This window comes from Somniosus microcephalus, chromosome 12 (genome assembly GCF_052327205.1).
Source record: "Somniosus microcephalus isolate GS21.2 chromosome 12, FLI_Smic_1.0, whole genome shotgun sequence".
Taxonomy (NCBI): Eukaryota; Metazoa; Chordata; class Chondrichthyes; order Squaliformes; family Somniosidae; genus Somniosus; species Somniosus microcephalus.
Window position 1 is genome coordinate 15,083,700 of NC_140998.1, and position 22,725 is coordinate 15,106,424.

Sequence of the window (22,725 nt, forward strand, 5' to 3'; positions counted from 1 at the left end):
GATGATGTTGTCGTTGGCGGCGCAGCGCCGCGGGGCGCTACCGGCTACCGCCGCCGCTAACCTCCCGCTGAATTCTGCGGGAGGCGTCAGCAACGCCGCGCCCAGGCGCTTGGGGATTTGCGCCCCATTAGCGCCCCCTGGGGGCGTTAATGGTAGGCGCAAACCAACCCAATCTTTCCCCCAATGTTTCCATTTGTGGGGAGGAGCATAACCCGGGGCCATCAATATAAGATACTTACCAAGAAGTCAGGAGTGGGCCTTTGGCGTAGCGGTAGCATCCCCGCCGCTGGGCCAGAAGGCGTAGGGTTTCGAACCCCGCTCCAGACAGTCCCGGCAAGTGGAGTCGGAGCTCCGGCTCTAAATTCTGGGTTGACATCCAGCGGGATACTTGCGTCTGTGGGTGTGGATGGCGCCCCCCCCCTCGTATGGGTTGTGGGAGCCCGTAAAACCCTCCCACCATAGGACTAACCACCCTAATGGCTGGTATGAAGATGGTTACGGTCACGGAAGGAGCGTTAATCGCGGCCAGAAATCCTTCCACCACTTCATACTGTTCCCCTTCGTACTGTGAAGACACGTACGATGACGATCAAGAAGTCCAATAGGGAATTCAGAAGAAACTGCTTTACCCATAAACGCCAACATGGACTGGTTGGGTTGAATGGCCTTTTTCTGTGCTCTATCCTGTCTGTCATTCTGTGTAATGTGGAGTGGTTGAGGGATGCGCCAATGGAGGTGAAAATCAGTGAGAGGAGTATAACGGGCATCCGATCCAATATCTGCCATTTACACCATGGTCATCAGTTAAATTGGCCCTGTTTAGATCGGTTGGTAACCTTCCTTGTCTGGCTCATTCTGGATGCAGTGAAAGTGCAAAAGTAAACTATTCAAATTAGAGGGACTCCTGTCGCATGATTCGTCCTGGTCCAGCCCTGCACTCAACTTCTTCCAAAGGCCAGGGTGCACCACGGCTCCCACTTTGGACGTTTTTGGATATAAGGTCAGCTTGGATCAGAAGGTTGTGAATTCAAGACATAGACCAGAATTTGGGCACATGACTGTGGGAGTGCAGATGGCGGTGCTCGATCTGCCCTGGGAGTGTTTGATGGGACAGTGTAGAGGGAGCTTTACTCTGTATCTAACCCGTGCTGTACCTGCCCTGGGAGTGTTTGATGGGGACAGTGTAGAGGGAGCTTTACTCTGTATATAACCCGTGCTGTACCTGCCCTGGGAGTGTTTGATGGGACAGTGTAGAGGGAGCTTTACTCTGTATCTAACCCCGTGCTGTACCTGCCCTGGGAGTGTTTGATGGGACAGTGTAGAGGGAGCTTTACTCTGTATCTAACCCCGTGCTGTACCTGCCCTGGGAGTGTTTGATGGGACAGTGTAGAGGGAGCTTTACTCTGTATCTAACTCGTGCTGTACTTGCTCTGGGAGTGTTTGATGGGACAGTGTAGAGCGAGCTTTACTCTGTATCTAACCCGTGCTGTACCTGCCCTGGGAGTGTTTGATGGGACAGTGTAGAGGGAGCTTTACTCTGTATCTAACCCCGTGCTGTACCTGCCCTGGGAGTGTTTGATGGGACAGTGTAGAGGGAGCTTTACTCTGTATCTAACTCGTGCTGTACCTGCTCTGGGAGTGTTTGATGGGACAGTGTAGAGGGAGCTTTACTCTGTATCTAACCCATGCTGTACCTGCCCTGGGACTGTTTGATGGGGCAGTGCAGAGGGAGCTTTACTCTGTATCTAACCTGTGCTGTACCTGCCCTGGAAATGTTTGATGGGACAGTGTACATGAAGCTTTACTCTGTATCTAACCCGTGCTATACCTGCCCTGGGAGTGTTTGATGGGACAGTGTAGAGGGGAGAGGGGAGGGCATGCTCTGTACATCCATGGTCCTTATTAAACTGCTGTTTAAGTTACTTGCATTGACTCCTCACTGCCTGCTGACACTTGGAGTGACCGATGGAAACATGAACTCTGAATTTTCCACAGCGCGTAAATTTATAAAATAAATACACTGCGGTGCAGATTCTGTAAAAGTCTCGGCCAAAACAAATCTGACGCCGAGAGATTTGCTTAAACCAGGCCCTTGGGGGAAGTGGGAGGGGTCGGGGAGAGGGGGAGGAGGGGGAAATCTCCTCGCTGGGGCCTGTGTCTCGACTGTAATTATTTCAACGTGAGAAATGCTGATGTTGCCACGAGTCAAAGCAGCGCAGGCGGTCGAGTTGGCGCGGAGAGTAGCTTGGCGAGGTGGGGCGGGGGGGGGAGCCGTGGGAGACGGAGAAGCTCGAGACCGCTGTTGTGTCTCCTTTTTGCAGCAACCTTGCTTGCCTGACTCCGGGGGCAAGGAAGGAATCGGGAGCACGTGGTGCAGATCTGCTGCTTGCATTGACTCTTGTTGACCCGCTCCCTCCATTTCACATACAGCCAGAGAGTCAGCCAGCTGCTTATAAGCTTAATCTGCCACTGTCAAGCGAGTAATTGGAAGCGAACCTTTATATATTTGTACAGAGCACTGACAGAATATTTCCACCCGTCGCAGCGAGAGCTGACCTAATCAACCTCGTCATGCTGTTTCTTTCAGCCTGACAAGTTTACAAGTCACGGGACTGACGAAAACCTGAAGTCTTGTCAACCTTCCAGATAAGTCTGAAGTGAGAAGATTGGGCAGGAAATGGGCAGGGAGGGAATCAATGTCAAGCCAATGCAGGCCAACGTGCTGTCTGACTGCAGCTTTTAATTTGTTATGAAGCCTGGGCAGTTAAGACACTGAAATTTACAGGACTGTCACTGGGAGCGATCTATGCAAAACAAACATTGGAATCACCTTCATCCTATAAAATTATACATCATTTGTTTTTTTTACAAACTGCTGTATGGGATTTGTGCACAAGTTGCAGCGTTCGGCTCACGCACTCCACTCCCCTGTGCCTCAACGGGAACAGGAGGAGGCCATTCAGCCCCTCAACCCTCTTCTGCCGTTCAACTAGATCATACAGAGTCTACAGCACAGGAACAGGCCATTCGGCCCATCTGCTCCACACCAGCCTCCTCCCACCCTACTTCATCTCACCCTATCAGCAAATCCCTCTATTCCTTTCTCCCTCATGTGTTTATCCAGCTTCCCCTTAAATGCGTCTATACTATTCGCCTCAGCCACTCCCTGTGGTGGCGAGCTCCACATTCTCACCACTCTCTGGGTGAAGAAGTTTCTCCTGAATTCCCTATTGGATTTATTGGTGACTATTTTGATACACTCGTGGGAGGGGTCCCATTAAAAGAGTGTCTATTTCGAGTCTTTACGTGGCTCGTCCGCGGGGCAAGTCCTAGCGAATCGTCACAGGCCAAGGAGGGTGGCGAATTCTGGGTGTTAAGGCGGACCGGGTTGATTTTGCAAATACGGGCAGCCAAGCACAGGTCTACCAAGCGTGGAAGTCACCCTAAGAGGTACTAGTGAAACTGAGTTCAGTTGTGAATTTTAATAGTTGATCATCCGATCACTTAATGCGGCTAGCTTTATTATAATAGATACGCGTAATTATAATACATACAATACATCAATGATTAACAGGCAAAATAACCAGCAACGACAATAACAACAATTTACAAGCACACCCCCATGTGGAATCCGACCTGGTTCCATACCCACGTTCTGGGGCTCTGGTGATTATATCTTGAACAGTCATTGGATGGTGCAGTCTCTTCGACCGTTACAAGAGTTGCTTCTCCTGTGTCCTAATAGACATCGTCAACTTTGGAGAATCTTCTCTAGGCCCCTGGTCCCTTGGAATGGCGGCGTCTTCCTATCCAGGTAACCCGAGTTGATAAACCTCAGTTAGTAGCGTTCAAATCGTCAATACTCTCACCTAGTCTTTTTCTTGTCAGCCCTGTAGGAGCGGGTCTGACATAGGCGCTTGCCTGAGGCCTCGTCTCAGTTTGAACCCCGCAGGGTGTCAAAGCATCGTTTTCTTTGTTCAGTCCCCTCCTACGGGAAGGAATGATCACCGCCGATCATTTTTGAGTTACTCCCATGTCTGTTTGCCTACACCGTCGTGTCACCGGCAGGACAACGTTATGGTACAACCCGCCATGACTTACAACTCAAAAGAAGCCACGGCTACTTGTAACACCGGCTCCCCAGCATTGAGACAGAAGACTTACAGACCTGAAGCTCCACAAGCTGCTCAAGGCCCTGCGGTAACTCTCAAGAGGTTGAGGAGGTTTGCTTACTCTGCCTATTGTTGGAGTTTCTCGGCCAGTCGTTCAGCCAGCACCAAAGTGCTGCCCAGCGGGACCGCGTGGAGGTACGACTCAGTGCTATAGAACCCCAGAAGATTGTCACAGCTACGTTGTAACCCTAAACTCAACTCAAGGGAGCCTGAGAGAGTCCTCAACTCAATAGAACCCCAAGCGGGCTCTCGCCTCAATAGAACATTGAGGGAGTCCTTCGCCTGGTAGAGCTATGAGAGAGTCCCCAACTCAAGCCGCTCAAGGCAGTTGCCCATACCACCAAGCCCTTAAGAGTCATAGTTACTCCCGCGCCTTATATTTATGGCCCCCAGTTCTGGTCTCCCCCACAAGTGGAAACATCTTCACGGCTGATCTGTATCTTAACTCCATTTACCCACCTTTGCTCCCTTGATAAACTTAGCTAATAAACATCTATCATGCAATCTAATTGAGGTATTCTTCTCGTGTTCTAATTCTGTGTTAGATTTCAGGAGATGGTTCTATTCCTGTTCCTGGCTGGGGTGGAGATCGCCTTTACAGAAGGTAAGTACTGTAGAAAATATAGGGACAGAGTGATCTCCTGGATGAATTTCGATCGCCTAGATGGGTCGGAGAGGAATTTCCCAGATTTTTTCTCCCAAATTGGCCATTAGGTTTTTTATCTGGTTTTTCGCCTCTCCCGGGAGATCACATGGGTTCGGGTGGGATGGAGAGTGATAGAAGATTTGAGGTTAGGATCAGATCAGCCATGATCTTATTGAATGGTGGAGCAGGCTCGAGGGGCCGATTGGCCTACTCCTGCTCCTATTTCTTATGTTCTTACGATTAATGTATTTGATAGGGTAGAGTGAAACTATTTCCTCTGGTGGGGGGGAGGGGCGCCCAGAACAAGGATTAGAACCAGGCTATTTAGGAGTGAAATCAGGAAGCACGTTTTCACTCAAAGGTTAGTAGAAATCTGGAAAACTCTCCTCCAAAAGGCTGTGGATGCTGGGGGGGGGGGGGGGGGGGGGGTGTCAATGGAAATTTTCAAGGCTGAGATCGATAGATTTTTATTAGGTAAGGGTATTAAGGAATATGGAGCAAAGGAGATGAGGCACAGATTGGCCATGGCCTAATTGAATGGTGGCACGGGCTCAAGGGGAATGACCTGCACCTATTCCTATGTTCCTCACACTGCCTGGAGTACAGATTATGAGGTGTGAAACAGAACCCTGTTTGGTTCACCGCCACACCTCGCTTCTAGGAATGCCCACCTTGAAGTTCTGCTCTTCTCTTCGACAGGATTTCCATTTGTCTCTTCAACCTTGTTAAAATCTGTTCCATTTCCTGCTTTTTTCCAGTTCTGACAAAAGGTCTTCGACCTGAAACGTTAACTCTGTTTCTCTCTCCACCAATGCTGCCTGGCCTGCTGAATTTTTCCAGCGTTTTCTGTTGTTATTCCTGATCTGGTTTAGCTTTACTCTGAATCCTCTGAAAAAAGACACGGTGCAATACCAGATCGAGCCACAGGGTGCCAGTAGACTCCTTCGCTTCCAATCCCAACTTGTACAGAAAGATCAAAAATAAGTACAGATAAGGGAGGCCATTCGGCCCATCTAGTTTCTCCTTCCATAGAAACCACCGATACCTCCATTACAGTAGCTTAAACATCCACTTACTCCACCACCGGCGCAGTGACTACATAAGAGTTAGGAGCAGGCCCATACGGCCCCTCGAGCCTGCTCCGCCATTCAATGGCTGATCTTCAACCTCAACTCCACTTTCCCGCCCTATCCCCATATCCCTTGATTTCCTTACTGTCCAAAGCTCCATCAAGCTCAGCCTTGAATATACTCAACGACTGAGCATCCACAGCCCTCTGGGGTAGAGAATTCCAAAAATATTGCAATGTGTACAAACTACAACAACTTGTATTTATATAGCGCCTTTAACGTAGTAAAACGTCCCAAGGTGCTGCACAGGAGTATTTTAAGACAAAAAATTTGACACCGATCCACATACAGAGAAATTAGGGCAGGTGACCAAAAGCTTGGTCAAAGAGGTCGGTTTTAAGGAGCGTCTTAAAGGAGGAAAGAGAGGTAGCGAGGCGGAGAGGTTTGGGCAGGGAATTCCAGAGCTTACGGCCCAGGCAACAGAAGGCACGGCCGCCAATGGTTGAGAGATTATAATCAGGGATGCTCAAGAGGGCAGAATTAGAGGAGCGCAGATATCTCGGGGGGGTTGTGGGGCTGAAGGAGATTACTGAGATAGGGAGGGGCGAGGCCATGGAGGGATTTGAAAACAAGGATGAGAATTTTGAAATCGAGGCGTTGCTTAACCGGGAGCCAATGTAGGTCAGCGAGCACAGGGGGGTGATGGGCGAACGGGACTTGGTGCGAGTTGGGACACGGGGCTGCAGAGTTTTGGATGACCTCAGGTTTACGTAGGGTGGAATGTGGGAGGCCGGCCAGGAGTGCGTTGGAATAGTCAAGTCTAGAGGTAACAAAGGCATGGATGAGGGTTTCAGCAGCGGACGAGCTGAGTCGGGGCGGAGACGGGCGATGTTACGGAAGTGGAAGTAGGCGGTCTTTGTTATTCTGCGGATATGTGGTCGGAAGCTCATTTCAGGGTCAAATATGACACCAAGGTTACGAACAGTGTGGTTCAGCCTCAGACAGACGCTAGGGAGAGGGATGGAGTCAGTGGCTACGGAACGGAGTATGTGGCAGGGACCGAAAACAATGGCTTCGGTCTCCCCAATATTTAATTGGGAAGCCCTCGACCTGAATTTCTGGGCCATTGTTGTTTGTGCGCAAATTGGCTGCCACGTTTCCTACATTACAACAGTGACTGCACTTCAAAAAAGCGCTTTGGTGTGTCCCAAGGTCGTGAACGGCGCTATATAAATGCAAGTCTCTGTTTAATGTTCCATAGAAACATAGAAGATAGGAGCAGGCCATTCGGCCCCTCGAGCCTGCTCCGCCATTCAATGAGATCATGGCTGATCATCCAAATTCAGTACCCTGTCCCTGCTTTCTCACCATATCCCTTGATCCCTTTAGCCTCAAGAAATATATCTAACTCCTTCTTGAATATATTTAATGAATTGGCCTCAACTGCCTTGTGTGGTAGAGAATTCCACAGGTTCACCACTCTCTGGGTGAAGAAATTCCTCCTCATCTCAGTCCTAAATGGCTTACCCCTTATCTTTAGACTGTGACCCCTGGTTCTGGACTCCCCCGCCATCGGGCACATCCTTCCTGCATCTAGTCTGTCTAGTCCTGTTAGAATTTTATAAGTTTCAATGAGATCCCCTCTCCTTCTTCTAAACTCGAACGAATATAAGCCCAATCGACCCAATCTCTCCTCATACGTCATTCCTGCCATCCCAGGTATCAGTCATAGAGTCATAGAGTAATACAGCACGGATAGAGGCCCTTCGGCCCATCGTGTCCGCGCCGGCCATCAAGCCCTGTCTAATCTAATCCCATATTCCAGCATTTGGCCCGTAGCCTTGTATGCTATGGCATTTCAAGTGCACATCCAAATGCTTCTTAAATGTTGTGAGGGTTTCTGCCTCCACAACCCTTTCAGGCAGTGAGTTCCAGACTCCAACCACCCTCTGGGTGAAAAAGTTCTCTCTCAAATCCCCTCTAAACCTCCCGCCCTTTACCTTGAATCTATGCCCCCTAGTTATTGACCCCTCTACTAAGGGAAAAAGCTCCTCAGCATCCATCCTATCTATGCCCCTCATAATTTTGTACACCTCAATCATGTCCCCCCTCAGCCTCCTCTGCTCCAAGGAAAACAAACCCAATCTGCCCAGTCTCTCTTCATAGCAGTCTGGTGAATCTTCGCTGCACTCCCTCCATGGCAAGAACATCCTTCCTCAGAGAGGACAGTGTTGGAGAACTAGTCAGTAGGTGATGAAGATGTGGATATGAGCTTCAGTGGCATTCAACAACTTGTATTTATATAGTGCCTTTAACGCATTAAAACAGCCAAAGGCGCTTCAAGGGAGTGTTATCAAACATCGAGCCACATAAGGAGATATTAGGACAGGCGACCAAAAGTTTAGTCAAGGAGGGAGATTTTAAGGAGCAACTTAGAGGAGAGGGAGGTTCAGGGAGGGAATTCCAGAGCTTAGGCAGCTGAAGGCACGGCCGCCAATGGTGAGGTGAAGGAAGTGGGGAATGCACAAGCAGCCAGAACTGGAGGAATGCAAAGTTCACGGAGGGCTATAGGGCGGGACGAGGTTACACAGATTGGGAGGGGCGAGGCCATGGAGGGATTTGAACACAATTCAGAATGAATCCAGAGAGGACTAAGGATTACACAGGATATACGGCACAGAAACAGGCCATTCAGCCCAACCAGTCCATGCCGGTGTTTATGGTCCACTCGGGCCTCCTCCCGTCTTTCCTCATCTAACTCTATCAGCATAACCCTCTATTCCCTTCCCCCTCGTGTGCTTATCTAGAATCCCCTTAAATGAATCTATACTATTCACTTCAACCACTCCCTGTGGTAGAGAGTTTCACATTCTCACCACTCTCTGGGTAAAGAAGTTTCTTCTGAATTCCCTGTTGGATTTCTTGGTGACTATCTTATATTGATGGCCTCTAGTTATGCTCTTCCCCACAAGTGGAAACATTCTCTCTGTATCCACTCTATCAAAACCTTTCATCATTTTAAAGACCTCTATTAGGTCACCCTTCAGCCTTCTTTTTTCAAACAAAGAGACCCAGCCTGTTCATCCTTTCCTGATATGTATACCCTCGCATTTCTGGTATCATCCTTGTAAATCTTCTCTGCACCCTCTCCAGTGCCTCTATATCCTTTTTATAATATGGCGACCAGAACTGTACGCAGTACTCCAAGTGTGGTCTAACCAAGGTTCGATACAGGTTTAGCATAACTTCCCTACTTTTCAATTCTATCCCTCTAGAAATAAACCCGTGTGCCTGGTTTGCTTTTCTATGGCCTTGTTAACCTGTGGCGCTACTTTTTAAGTGATTTGTGTATTTGTACTCCGAGATCCCTTTGTTCCTCTACCCCACCCTGACTCGCACCCTCCAAGTGATGTGACCTCCCTATTCTGCCTACCAAAATGTAATACCTCACATTTATCTGTGTTGAATTTCATTTGCCAATTATATGCCCATTCTGCAAGTTTATTAATGTCCTCCTGTAATTTGTTGCAGTATTGACTACTCCCCTCCCCCCCAATTTGGTGTCTTCTACAAATTTAGAAATTGTGTTTTTGATTCCCAAGTTTAAATTGTTAATATAAATTGTGAAGTGGTCCCAGCACTGGTCCTTGTGGAACACCACAACCCACCTTCTGCCACTGTGAATAGCCACCCTTTACCCCTACTCTCTGCTTCCTGTCTTGAAGCCAGCTAGCTATCCATTCTGCTACTTGTCCCCTGACTCCTCATTCTCTGACCTTGTTCATTAGTCTATTATGTGGTACCTTTTGAAAATCTAGATAAATTACATCTACTACATTATCCTTGTCTATTCTCTCTGTTACCTCTTCAAAAAATTCAATGAGGTAATTGTTAAATCTGTGAGTTGTTCAAGTAATTAATACTCAGACTTAATCAGTATCAATAAAACAGGTCTTTACTGGTTGGAGGTAGGGACTACACGTAGGTCTTTACTTCATGCCCACAGGCGGGAACTGAGGGAAGATCAGTACCCACAGTACTATTTATACCCCTATGGCCAGGAGTGGTACTGCGTATCACTACGCCCAACAAGTAGTGCAGTCCTGTCCATAGGTTCAAAGTAGCACACATATTACATACACAACATTCCTCCCTTCCTAGCTTTACAGTCATCTCCCCATTTAACATAACGTAATAACATATATACATATATAACTTCAGGTTTACATAACAGAATAACATAGATACATAGATAACTTCATGTCAAAACAGATCACAGATTCAGTCTCTGCGGAAAACAGTTCACAGATTCAATCTCTGTGGTGGAGTCGGTTCACGTTGCTGGAGTGACTCATTCAATAGTCCTTCCATGGATTTAACAGTTTGAACTTCCGAACTGAATTGGCTCCGTTCGGAGGGACCACGTGTGTGATCTGGTAGAGGTAATAATGGTTCAGATGGGTCATCTTCTGTTTCGACTTTTCCTTTTTTGCTTCTTGGAGACTCTCTGGGCTCCACTGTCAGCTGCCAGCTGCATGCGCAGTTCCTCCTTCTCTCCCTCCTTTTTCCGTAGTAGAGCCACCTTCTCCCGATGTTCCGTAGACTTTCGGTGCTCCTCCATGATTTCTGTATGGTGGGAGTCGAAGTTACAAGTTGGGCAGGACAGGACATAGTAATATTCGGTGTCGTCCTGATCTAGGCCAGCGAGAGGGTCTTCTATTTCCTCCATACCCAGCTGGGCGTTAGCCAGCTTTTGTTCCAAGTCCAGACATCTTTCCTGAAGAGACTTCTTCATGCGTACCTCTTCATCCAGCTTTTTCTGGGCTTTCAGCAAGTCGTTTACTAATGACCTCATTTGAGATTTTACTACTTCAACTTCTTTTGGAGATTGATTGATCAGACTATTCAATCCCTCTACCGGAGCAGCTGTTTCAGCGGTCTGTTGTTCTACGTTGACGTGAGTCAGCGTACTTTTGGCATCCAAGGGCTGCTCTGTTGCAGTCATCTCAGTCTGTGTTGCCACCTCAGCTCTTCCAATAACCTTTGAGAGCTCCGAACCCCTTTCCTTTGAATATTGAAGTTCGTGTTCAAGTTTTTCCCATTTCAGAGTCCTGTCCTTCAGCATATGCAGGAGTTGGCTGACCGTTAACTCCTCTGACATCAGATGTTTTGTGTGCTCCTGCTCCATTTTCTCCATCAGCTGCTTCTGTTGTCTTTCTAGATTCTCCAACTCTATATCAAAGAACTCTTTCGTTGCATTCAACTCTTGCTCACAACGGCGAAGCATTTGTTCTAATTGCTGTTGTAGTTTGAAATGGAGTTGAGTTCGAGCCCGGTGTCCCTCAGAAATGGGCACATCAGTAGACTTGCCAGACTCAGAATCCACAGTTAAACTATGTTGTTGTTGCTCAGTGGAATTCTGTGCTGAAACTTTGTCTTTTGCACCTGAGTTGGGCTTACCATCATCCGTTCCAGAGTCTGGGCCGACTATCTTCACCGAGTTCTCGCTCGTTATTGTTTGTAGGAAATGCCAGCCCATATTCATTTTCCTAATCCACTCCCGTCCTAGTAGTGGAGAACCTCCTTCAGATATCACATATAAGTCCATTATTTGACTGTCTTCGCCCTTGTGGACCACTGCAACCTCTATTTTCCCGATGGGGTACACTCTTTGCCCCGTGTATGTTTTCAATATAATCCCCGTATCCTGTAGGGGAATATGTTGGAATAACTTTCCGTAATCTTTCTTATTTATGACCGTCAATGCCGATCCAGTGTCCAATTCCAGTTTTACTTGGACTCCTTCTATCTGAAGAGTGACCCAAATTGTCTGGAGGTCTGCACCCTTACCAGCGTTGAGTACTCTTAAGCTAGCCAGTTCATTACAGCTTAAGCTAGCCAGTTCATTACTGCTAGCGTCTGAATCGGACTCCTGTTCGGTCACCTTGTGTACCTTTGCGTATTTTCCTTGCGGTGACTTCTTGTTGCTGGTCTTCTTCCCTGACCTGCATACTCTAGCTATATGTCCAAGCCTACCACAAGTTCTACATTCTTGGTTTTTAAACCAACACTGGTTCTGATCATGCGTTGTCTTTCCACAACGATAACATTTGCCAGAACTCACACCCAATTTGTGTGCACTGAGCTCCGGTGACCGTAGCTGCATTACTGCCGTGCCTCTCGCTGCGGCTTCGTGTGCTGCTGCCATAGTGACCGCCTTCTCAAGCGTCAGCTCATTCTCCTCGAGCAGTCGCTTTTGTGTATCCTGTTTAAATAAACCACACACAAATTTGTCTCGAAGTGCCTCTGTCAGTCCCGTTCCAAACTGGCAATATTTCGCTAATTTACGCAATTCCAGCAAATATTCAGCATTGCTTTCATGCTGTAGCTGCCTTCTGTCGTAAAATTTAAATCGTTCCGCTAGCATCAGCGGCGTGGGGTTTAGATGATCTTTCAGGACAGTAACAATCTCATCGAACGTCTTATCCGCCGGTTCATCTGGTGATAACAGGTGTTTCAATTGCCCGTATGTCTTCACACCCATTAAATTTAATAATGTTAGAGCTTTATCTTGGTCACGAATTTTATTGGCCTTACAATAATTTTTTTACTCTTTCAACATATATGGCCCAATCTTCGAGGTCACTATCAAAGGTGCTAATATTCCCGTGTTTAGGCATTGTAGATTTGCAATTTCTCAGATTTTATTTTCTTTACTTATCAAAGATGGCGGCTTCCCGCTCTTGCCGTCGTCCTCCGCCCACAAAATGGCGGTTTTCCCGCGCTTGGCGGTCTTCACCCGTCCCCCGACGCCGTCTCCCTTCAGCCCCCGAGTGCGGCCCTTATCTTCGCCGCGATCGCCCGAGTGCGGCCCTTATCAGCGGATGCGATCGCTGGATCGCGAAGCGGCTCTCGGCTCTTATCAGGAGATGCGATCGCTCTGTTGAAACGCCTCCCACTCGAAGCGGCTCTCGCGCCCTATTCCTCCAGCTCCCCCAGCCCCGTTCGTGCGGCCAACGCGGTCGACTGCCTGTCGCGTCGCTGCCCGGCTCAGACAACGGCTTACCCACCACCAAGCTGGAGAAGAAGCTGACGGTCGCCGATGGAGGCTCCGAGGTCAGGATGTCTTCCAGTGGGGTGGAGAGGGTGGAAACCTCTCTGCAACGTCCTGGCTGTGGACGAAGCTGCCGTGGAGTGACTGCCGCAGGGTCCGAATCCCATCCTCGTCGCCAGTGTTAAATCTGTGAGTTGTTCAAGTAATTAGACTTAATCAGTATCAATAAAACAGGTCTTTACTGGTTGGAGGTAGGGACTACACGTAGGTCTTTACTTCATGCCCACAGGCGGGAACTGAGGGAAGATCAGTACCCACAGTACTATTTATACCCCTATGGCCAGGAGTGGTACTGCGTATCACTACGCCCAACAAGTAGTGCAGTCCTGTCCATAGGTTCAAAGTAGCACACATATTACATACACAACAGTAATGAGGGTGGAGTTGGCAAAATAGGCAATCTTCATGATAGATAATGTATGGGGTTTTAAGCTATGTGTCATTTAATGTCTAAGCTTCTCTGCCCAGTGCCATGTTTACAACTTTGTCTCCTAATTAGTTCTGATTTTGGTTAGTGTATCCTGTCTAAGCTTCAGTGTGCACGCATCATCTCTGGGGCAGAGTACCCCCTCCCAAATTTCGTTGCGTTTACAGTTCCTTGCTGCATGCATCGATTCCAGCAACGCGTCGTCAAGAGGCCTTGATACATAAGTAATACGGAAGTAATGATCCCGCCACACATCAAATAATGCCTTTTATTTCATCAAAGTGTTACTGAACCATGTCACAAAAATATTAGGCAAAAACACAGCCTTTAAATCACACCATTTGAATATATACTTTATCTACAGATAGTGCTGCCAAACTGTTCCATGCTACTTTTTACACACCAACAGTTTAAAAGAACAACTATGGGCGCAAAGTTCATAAATCCCATGATTCCGGCCGACTGAAGAACCTGGTTCTTTAGCCAGTGGATCTGGATTCCACACCCGATCCCCAACTAATCCCGAGAGAAGACTCCTAAACGTGGAGCCCGGTTGCACTACCATTTACAAAAAGAGCCAACAATTACAAACAATCGCTAACAATCTCTGCTTTGGTAACAATCTTCTGTGTGTTCGAGGGTTCCCATGTTTAAATTAGTGTCACTAATGTTCATTTGCTTTTTTTTTTAAATCTAAGGCCACAATTCCAGCTTCCTCCGAGACACACTCTTAGAAACACTGCAACATGCTGTACTGTCGATCCACGAGACTGGGTCTCTGCCCATTGCCCCACACACGGTGATTTCAACAGTGCTATGGGCCGTGTTGCATTCACTTGTGCAGTGGGGTTTCTGTTGCTCTAACAATGTCCACAGTCAGACAGGGCCTTGAATGGAGGCCCAGCTCACGTGACACAGCAGCTCACAGGTCTTCTGGGGCCAGCGGGGGTCACAGGTGAGAGGGAGGTGGGAATCGAGAGGCTCCCGATCAGTGTTATGAATCACACTGGTTTAAACAGCGAGTGCTGGTGAAAGCATAGTTCCTGAAAAAGAGTGCCACAGACTTAAATATCGACACGCGCAAATCCTTAGGAAATCAACGTTAATTCCATTTCCACAGCAAGTGATGATCTAATCTCGCACAAGGAGGCCTGAGAACTGGGATAAATAAGAAAAAACACACACACACAATCCCAGCTGTGAGCTTTAAGGACAGTTTCCTTTCACTCTCTCACACACCGCCCGCCCCCCACCCCCACCGCTTCTTCTGAAAGCGTTGCCTGGGATACAGACATCGATCGTCTTCCAGCCACTTACCCAAGTGTTCGTTCATTGAGTGCCAGTGGGCCATTCAACATGGTGGCTGAGCCCAATCCTGTGTTCGCCCAACATCCACGCCCATTCCAGCAAGGGTTAATGAAAACTGGTCAGCAGCGGGAACCTTGGCCGCTAATTATCTCCGCCTCTACAGCACTGAAGGACCCCGGCTGATTGTAGCGTCCTTACCCAGTGTCCTAGTCGTGAACCGTTTAAAATGTTTCCTCCCCCCTCGTTAAGCTGTACATTATTTTTTTTTAACCTGGTCCCTTCTGCTGGTGAATGCACCATCGCAGAGCAGGCCTAAGCCTGCGCCACGGTGAAGCACAAAGAGCAGATGAGCAATAATTCCACCCCCGCTACACCCCCTCCTGTACAGCAGCCCTTGGCCTCTACTCAGCACAGCTCAGATCCGCAACACACTGGGGTAAGCGGCACTGGCATAAAGCCACCTCCTTCCACCCCATGGACACTGCAGCTCCAACTTGCCGGGCCACGTCACTCCTACCATACCATATTGCCGCAGGAACGCCAAAGCATTTCAACCAAACATGTCCTGCCACTCACCGGTGGTATGATTTGTTGGCCCAGCTTTAAGACATCAGCAAAATACAGGGAGGCAAAGCAATTTATTTTGAAGTTGATGTCACGGCTGGTTTCCCCAGACCCGATTTAATCTGTGAATACGACGAAGCTAAAGTTGGCTCGGGGAGGTGGGAGCCCGGGGTGGGGGGGTGGGGGGGGGACCATCTCAATTGTTACCAGGTTCTGCTTGGTCTTGAACCGAGCTGCAATAGACGGGAGCAAAACTGACCGCCAGAAGGCTGGAAATTCACCTCATCCAATTCCTCATCACTCTCCACAAAGATCTCCCACCAACAAGGACCAGACATACTGACAACTCCAGCTGTCAATCTCCCCGATGAAATGTGCAACGAGGGGTTTCATTGCTTGGGTTTTCAGGAGTTGGGAAGGGATGGAGAAACAAAAGAACAAGAAAGCCGAGGGGGAAGGGCTGAAGTTAAGAGAAGATATTCTGGGAAGTAGCGAGCAGGTTTGTCATTCCACTCAGAGACACAATTTCCAGCACAGATACTGCACTGGAAGTGACGGCACAGGCACACGGGTACACGCACTAACCCTTTAAAACAATAGCTTTCAAACCCAATGCATCGGCTTGTTCGCACAGCACTGAGAAGATTACGCAGGGCACTGGCGGAACATTGTCTGCCCCCTTTTTTTAATCATCTCCACCTCTGGTTCAGGTCTTCCTGAGCCAACCCACCTGTTACTGCCAAACAGCTTCAAGTGCGCAGAAAGCAAGCAGCATCGGCCGACACGCCCCGTTCCCTCCCCATGCCAGGATTTACTGCGTGCAATTTGGGATTGTAAAACTATTCCCGGTTCCCACTCGTGTATTGCATTGGAGAACCAACGCATTGCACAGTGGGAGTGGGCAGGCAAAGCTTCGCACACATGGTAATCCACGTATTGGCTTGCCCATTGGTGTTGTGGAAAGGAAATGGAGGCCAAGTACTTCTTTATTAATTCAAAATTTAAGGAAGGAAAATCAGAGGACAGTTCTGGAATACTGATGAAGGTTTGATTGGGTCGCTTGGGCTTATATTCGCTGGAGTTTAGAAGAATGAGGGGATCACATTGAAACTTATAAAATTCTAACAGGACTAGACAGACTAGATGCAGGAAGGATGTTCTCGATGGCGGGGGAGTCCAGAACCAGGGGTCACAGTCTAAAGATAAGGGGTAAGCCATTTAGGACTGAGATGAGGAGGAATTTCTTCACCCAGAGAGTGATGAACCTGTGGAATTCTCTACCACAAAAGGCAGTTGAGGCCAATTCATTAAATATATTCAAGGAGTTAGATATATTTCTTGAGGCTAAAGGGATCAAGGGATATGGGGAGAAAGGTACTGAATTTGGATGATCAGCCATGATCTCATTAAATGGCGGAGCAGGCTCGAGGGGCCGAATGGCCTACTCCTGCTCCTATCTTCTATGTTTCTATGTTTAGGAGCCTGCCTTCATGGCTGTGGATGGCGCATAGTATGGGGAGAGCAAGGAGGGATCGATGCTCCCACTGGCCTATTGAGGAAAGTCATCACCTAGCACCACACTGACCAGGAGGACTCGGTCTGTGTTGAGTTAGTGGATCAGAAATGACCAGAGCTCCCTAGTCCAAGGAAGGGTTTAAAAATTGCGCCCCCACCCCCAATCCAGTGATACCTGCTAGAAATTGCAGGGCTGGACATCGGTTGAGGACAGGATCAGGCTCGAGTACGACTTGCTGACAGGGGGCAGGACATTGCAAAACAAAAACAAAAAAAATTTAACGAGAAGGGGGTGGAGGGGACCAAAGAAATTTTAAAAGTTCACTTGGAAGAAAAAAAAACGATTAAAAAGGGTATGAGCAGTAACAAGTGGAAATGATGCCAGGGTGCGTCACTTCTCTCTGCTCCACCTATACACATGGACGGGCCTCTGCGTGGAGATTCTTTTCAGAGCTGTTAGCAACAAGATGAGGATCCTAACACCGTTAGCAGGCAGAAGTAACTGGGAGAAGTTCTCCTCTAAATTCAGCACAAACTATTCATACTCACTGCTTTCAGCCAGAGGTGCCGGCACACCCAGTGACCAGGCATCGCGTCCCCAACCTTCTGGTGAGAAGCGGAGCTCCATTGTCAAACGGTCAGCATGTTTCACAGGTGTCTTTAGTTGGCCAGATCCCCCTCCCCGTACTGGGTTACAAAAACACTGTCACGCTTTCAATTGCAGTTAAAGAGTTTGGCAACGCTCTTCCTGATGATTCAGCTGCTTAAGGCAGAAAAACAGCTGAGGCCACACGGAACGGACCAGGAAAGTCACAGGTTCAATCCCGGCGATTGCTTAATTAGCCGACTTCAGCCAAGGGGAGGAGGGGGGGGTACAAAATAAAAAAACAAATTGCCCAGAGCTCCCACTGCTAACGGCTATCCAGTGTCCCCTTGCTCGAATAGACTCGCGCTCTTGGATATCAGGCAAGGACAGGACTGGGCTCTGCTGCGATGCCCTCCACAGATGAATAGGCGGCCGAAATAAAGAATGACAACTTTGCCACAGATCCGGAGGGCAACCAGCATCTGTGCATCAATATTTCAGCTACAGTTAATGGCTTCAAGGGAAAAGAAGGGAGGGGGGAAATGGCCATAAAAACATACCATGTTCCGTTGGAAACTTATCACAAGGGGCTCTGATGGGACATCTTACCTGGAACACAATTACAAAAGAGAGTCACACTTTGCATGCTCTAGACGGCAAGGTCATTAACCGACTTGCCCCCTGACTCCGCCGATATTCCTTTGGCATTTCCGGTATCTTAAAGCAGCACACTTGAAATTCCAGTCCATTAAAACAACAAACGAGGATTAAAAGAGTCGAATTCAGACCATAAAATGGAGACTGCGTTGGAGCTTCGTTCTGCCCACCAGACGGCATCTGTCCACGAAGCTTCGAGAGGGCTCGCCCCCCCCCAGGGCTTCGCGAGTCTCACTGCTTCCTCTTTAAAAAAAAAAAAAAAAATCAACCGCGGGGTTTCAACCCGAACTTGGCAAGCAAGGAGAGGTGGTCGGACGAGCAGATGCCATTGGGCAACCCGTTGGCCAGCCAGATGTCGTGCTCCGACAGCAGGGAGAGTCGGCCCAGCAGCTCGAGGGGTCCGTCCTTGTACCGCCTGCGTCCTACCAGGAAGAGAAAAAAAAAGAAAGGAGCATGTCACAACGCTGGACAGGTCAGGGGGGTGTGCACGTGGAGGTCAGCGCTTGCATTCATATTTTCTGAGGCAGGATGAATAGCTGTAAAGAACTGGTTTGATGCTATCGCCTGCAGGAAAACAGCCACGTCAAACACAGATTTTAGAGAACGTGCGTTTAGAACGCTCACAGTCACAGGAGAAGTTCAGACGAAAGAAAGACTTGCATTTATATAGCGCCTTTCACAACCTCAAAACGTCCCTTTACAGCCAATGAAGTACTTTTTTGAAGTGCAGTCACTGTTGTAATGTAGGAAACGCTGCAGCCAATTTGCACACAGCAAGCTCCCACAAGCAGCAATGTGATAACGACCGGATCATTTTTTTTTTAGGCGCTGGTTGAGGGATAAACCTTGGATAGGACACTGGGGAGTATTTCCCCTGCTCTTCTTCGAAATGGGATCTGAGAGAGCAGACGGGGCCTCGGTTTAACATCTCATCCGAAAGACGGCACCTCCGACAGTGCAGTGGAACTCCCTCGTTACTGCACTGGGAGCGTCAGCCTGGATTTTGTGCTCAAGTCTCTGGAGAGGGACTTGAACCCACAACCTTCTGACTCAGAGGTGAGACTGCTACCCACTGAGCGTAGCTGATACACAGAAGGTCCTTCAGCCCATTTGGTCTTTTCCTTCTAGTCTACCAGCCCTACCTTCTTCCCATTACAGCATTAATATTCACCCGAACAGCCAGGCAGGACCTTGGTTTGACATCGCACCTAAAGGTTGGCACTTCTGACAGTTCTAGTGTCATACTGAGACAGGGCTGCAGGAGAACGCCAGTCCTAGTTGGAGCGGAGGTTTACCAGAATAGTACCAGGAATGAGGGACTTCAGATATGTGGAGAGATTGGAGAAGCTATGGCTGTTCTCCTTAGAGCAGAGAAAGTTAAGGGGCGATTTATTACAGGTGTTCAAAATTATGAACACCTTGGATCCCAGCTATTCACAATATATATTAATGATCTAGACAAGGGAACTAGATGTAATATCTCCAAATCTGCAGATGACACAAAGCTGGGTGGGCATGTGTGCTGTGAGGAGGATGCTGAGAAACTCCAGGATGATTTGGACAGGTTGGGTGATTGGGCAGAAGCATGGCAGATGCAATATAATGTGGATAAATGCAAGGTTATCCACTTTGGTGTCAAAAACAGGAAGGCAGATTATTATCTGAATGGCAATAGATTGGGAGAACGGTAAGTGCAACGAGACCTGGGTGTCCTTGTGCACCAGTCGCTGAAGGTAAGCATGCAGGTGCAGCAGGCGGTTAAGAAGGCAAATGGTATGTTGGCCTTCGTAGCGAGAGGGTTTGAGTACAGGAACAAGGATGTCTTGCTGCAGTTGTACAGGGCCTTGGTGAGACCACATCTTGAGTATTGTGTGTAGTTTTGGTCGCCTTATCTGAGGAAGGATGTTCTTGCCATGGAAGGAGTTCAGCGAAGATTCACCAGGCTGATACCTGGGATGGCAGGAATGACGTATGAGGAGAGATTGGGTCGAATGGGCTTGTACTCGCTGGAGTTTAGAAGAATGAGAGGGGATCTCATTGAAACATAAAATTCTGACAGGACTGGACAGACTAGACGGTCAGGGAGTCCAGAACCAGGGGTCACAGACTAAGGATAAGGAGTAAGCCATTTAGGACAGAAAAGAGGAATTTCTTCACCCAGAGAGTGGTGAACCTGTGGAATTCTCTACCACAGAAGGTAGTTGAGGCCAATTCATTAAATATATTCCAGAAGGAGTTGGATATATTTCTTAAGGCTAAAGGGATCAAAGGATATGGGGAGAAAGCAGGGACCGGGTACTGAATTTGGATGATCAGCCATGATCGCATTGAATGGCGGAGCAGGCTCGAGGGGCCGAATGGCCTACTCCTGCTCCTATCTTCTATGTTTCTATGTTTTTCTATGAGTGGTTTTGATAGTGTAGAAAGGGAGAAACTGTTTCCACTGGCAGGAGGGTCGATTACCAGAGGACACTTTTAAGATAATCAGCAGAAGAACCAGGGGGGAGATATGGAGAAATTTCTTTTACACACGAGTTATGATAATCTGGAATGCACTGCCTGAGAGGGCGGTGAAAGCAGACTCAATAGTGACTTTCAAAAGGGAATTGGATAGATACTTGGAAAGGGAAAATTTGCAGGGCTATGGGGAAAGAGCGGGGGAGTGGGACTGATTGGAGAGCTCTTTCAAAGGCACGATGGGCCGAATGGCCTCCTGTCCTGTATGATTCTATAATCTTCTCACAGAAAGAAAGACTTGTATTTCAATAGCGCCTTTTGTGACCTCAGGACTACCCAAAGCGCTTTACAGCCAATGAAGTACTTTTGAAGTGTAGTCACTGTTGTAATGTAGGAAACGGGGCAGCCAATTTGCACACAGCAAGATCCCACAAACAGCAATGTGATAATCACCAGATCATCTGTATTTTTTTTGAGTGATGTTGAACAAGGGATAAATATTGGCCAGGAAACCAGGGATAACTCTCCTGCTGTACTTCAAAATAGTGCCATGGGATCCTTAACGTCCACCTGAGCAAGCAGACGGGGCCTCGGTTTAACGTCTCATCTGAAAGACGGCACCTCAGACAGTGCAGCACTCCCTCAGTACTGCACTGGGAGTGTCAGCCTAGATTTCTGTGCTCAAGTCTCTGGAGTGGCCACAACCTTCTGACTCAAAGGCAAGACAGCTACCCACTGAGTTCAGTGCCTTGTTTAAGGGACTAATTTAGGTGCTGCTAACACTTTAGGGGAACGCCTCATCAAGTCTCTATTTGAGTTCTGGTGAAGGGTCCCGCCAAAACATTAATCTACCTTTCTCTCTCAGACAGTTGACTGACTTGCTGTGCATTTCCAGCTTTTATTTCCCAATATCCAGCGTTTGTGTTGCTTCTTTTTTTAACCTCTGTTAAAGCTATTATCAGGTAATAAATGCACGGATGGACGAGCACAGACACCCAGCAGAGATGTGCCTTTGCACGTGCAGGATGCTTCTCCACTTTGATTCCATGTGCCTGCCGTCTGCCCATCACCAGTTCAACCCAGCGATGGGAAACAGCGGCAGAATCCTCTGCAGCTTCTGGGGCCAGGGGCTGCTTTGTGTGCAGCCGATAGGAATGGTGAGGCAGCGCCCGTCATGTTATCACCACCCCACCCACGCCACCCAACCCTTTGCTGGAACAGGGCACGTGCACGGGCTGAACAACACTGCGATCCCAGTCTCACACGGAGCAGCGAGGGCAGCATCCTCAATTCAAAGCGTCAGATACAAAGCAACACACCCCCACCCCACCCCCCAAACCAGGAGACAAACCACTGACCTTTTCCACTCTTATCAATGACCGGCTGTGCCGAGTAGAAGATGTAATCCACGGTGAGGCCGAAGCCAGACGAACAGGTTGTGACCTCGGGCCTTCCTGTGTCAGGCAGATAATGACTGTAGACAGAGGTCAGGTTGAGGCTGTGCCAGAGGGTGGTTGGGGACCTGAGTGGAGTGAAACAGACCGAGAAGGGTTTGTGAAGAGCCTCGCTTCGGTCACATTGTTTGTTTCGGGTACATAAGTGTAGTAGCTACGGTAGTGGACGAGAAACCCAGTTGGGGGTTGCGAGCTCAAATCCCACCATGACAGGTTGCGAAGGACATTAGTGAGCTGCTTGTGTTTTTACAACAATCCGGCAGCTTTTAAGATCATTTATTCTGCCACCAATTGCTTGATTTATTGAATTTGATTCCACAACTTTCTAGGTGGGATCTGAATCACAACCTCTGGATTGATAGCCCAGTACCATAACCACAACAGCATTATTCTCTCGCCCACCATTGGGACAGACTATTTCTAAACAACCAATTTATCTCTTGCTCCCCATGTTACACATTAACTCTTCCAGAGATGGCAGCTCACCTGTAACCAGCCTCCACCAATGCCATTACAAAACTGGATACTGGGATTCATAGCCGCACAGGCTGGGACAATTCTCTTAAATGTTTTCTTCCATTTTTTTTTTTTTTTTATTCGTTCCTCAGATGTGGGCGTCGCTGGTAAGGCCAGCATTTATTGCCCATCCCTAATTGCCCTTGAGAAGGTGGTGGTGAGCTGCCTTCTTGAACCGCTGCAGTCCGTGTGGTGAAGGTGCTCCCACAGCACTGTTAGGGAGGGAGTTCCAGGATTTT

General features: G+C 48.3%; 1 protein-coding gene across 1 annotated transcript in view; it reads right to left on the bottom strand.

Moving 5' to 3' along the window:
- Positions 1–13,683: 13,683 nt before the first annotated feature.
- The window catches only part of LOC147109039 (RNA 2',3'-cyclic phosphatase ANGEL1-like), a 40,789-nt gene continuing 31,747 nt past the window's right edge, over positions 13,684–22,725 (bottom strand). Inside the window, exons 9-10 of the mRNA XM_086002600.1 lie at positions 21,875–22,038; positions 13,684–18,481 (exon numbers count right to left, since the gene is read on the bottom strand). Coding sequence (XP_085858726.1) covers positions 18,324–18,481; positions 21,875–22,038 — 322 coding nt within the window. The 3' untranslated portion in view covers positions 13,684–18,323. The remainder of the gene's footprint in view (positions 18,482–21,874; positions 22,039–22,725) is intronic.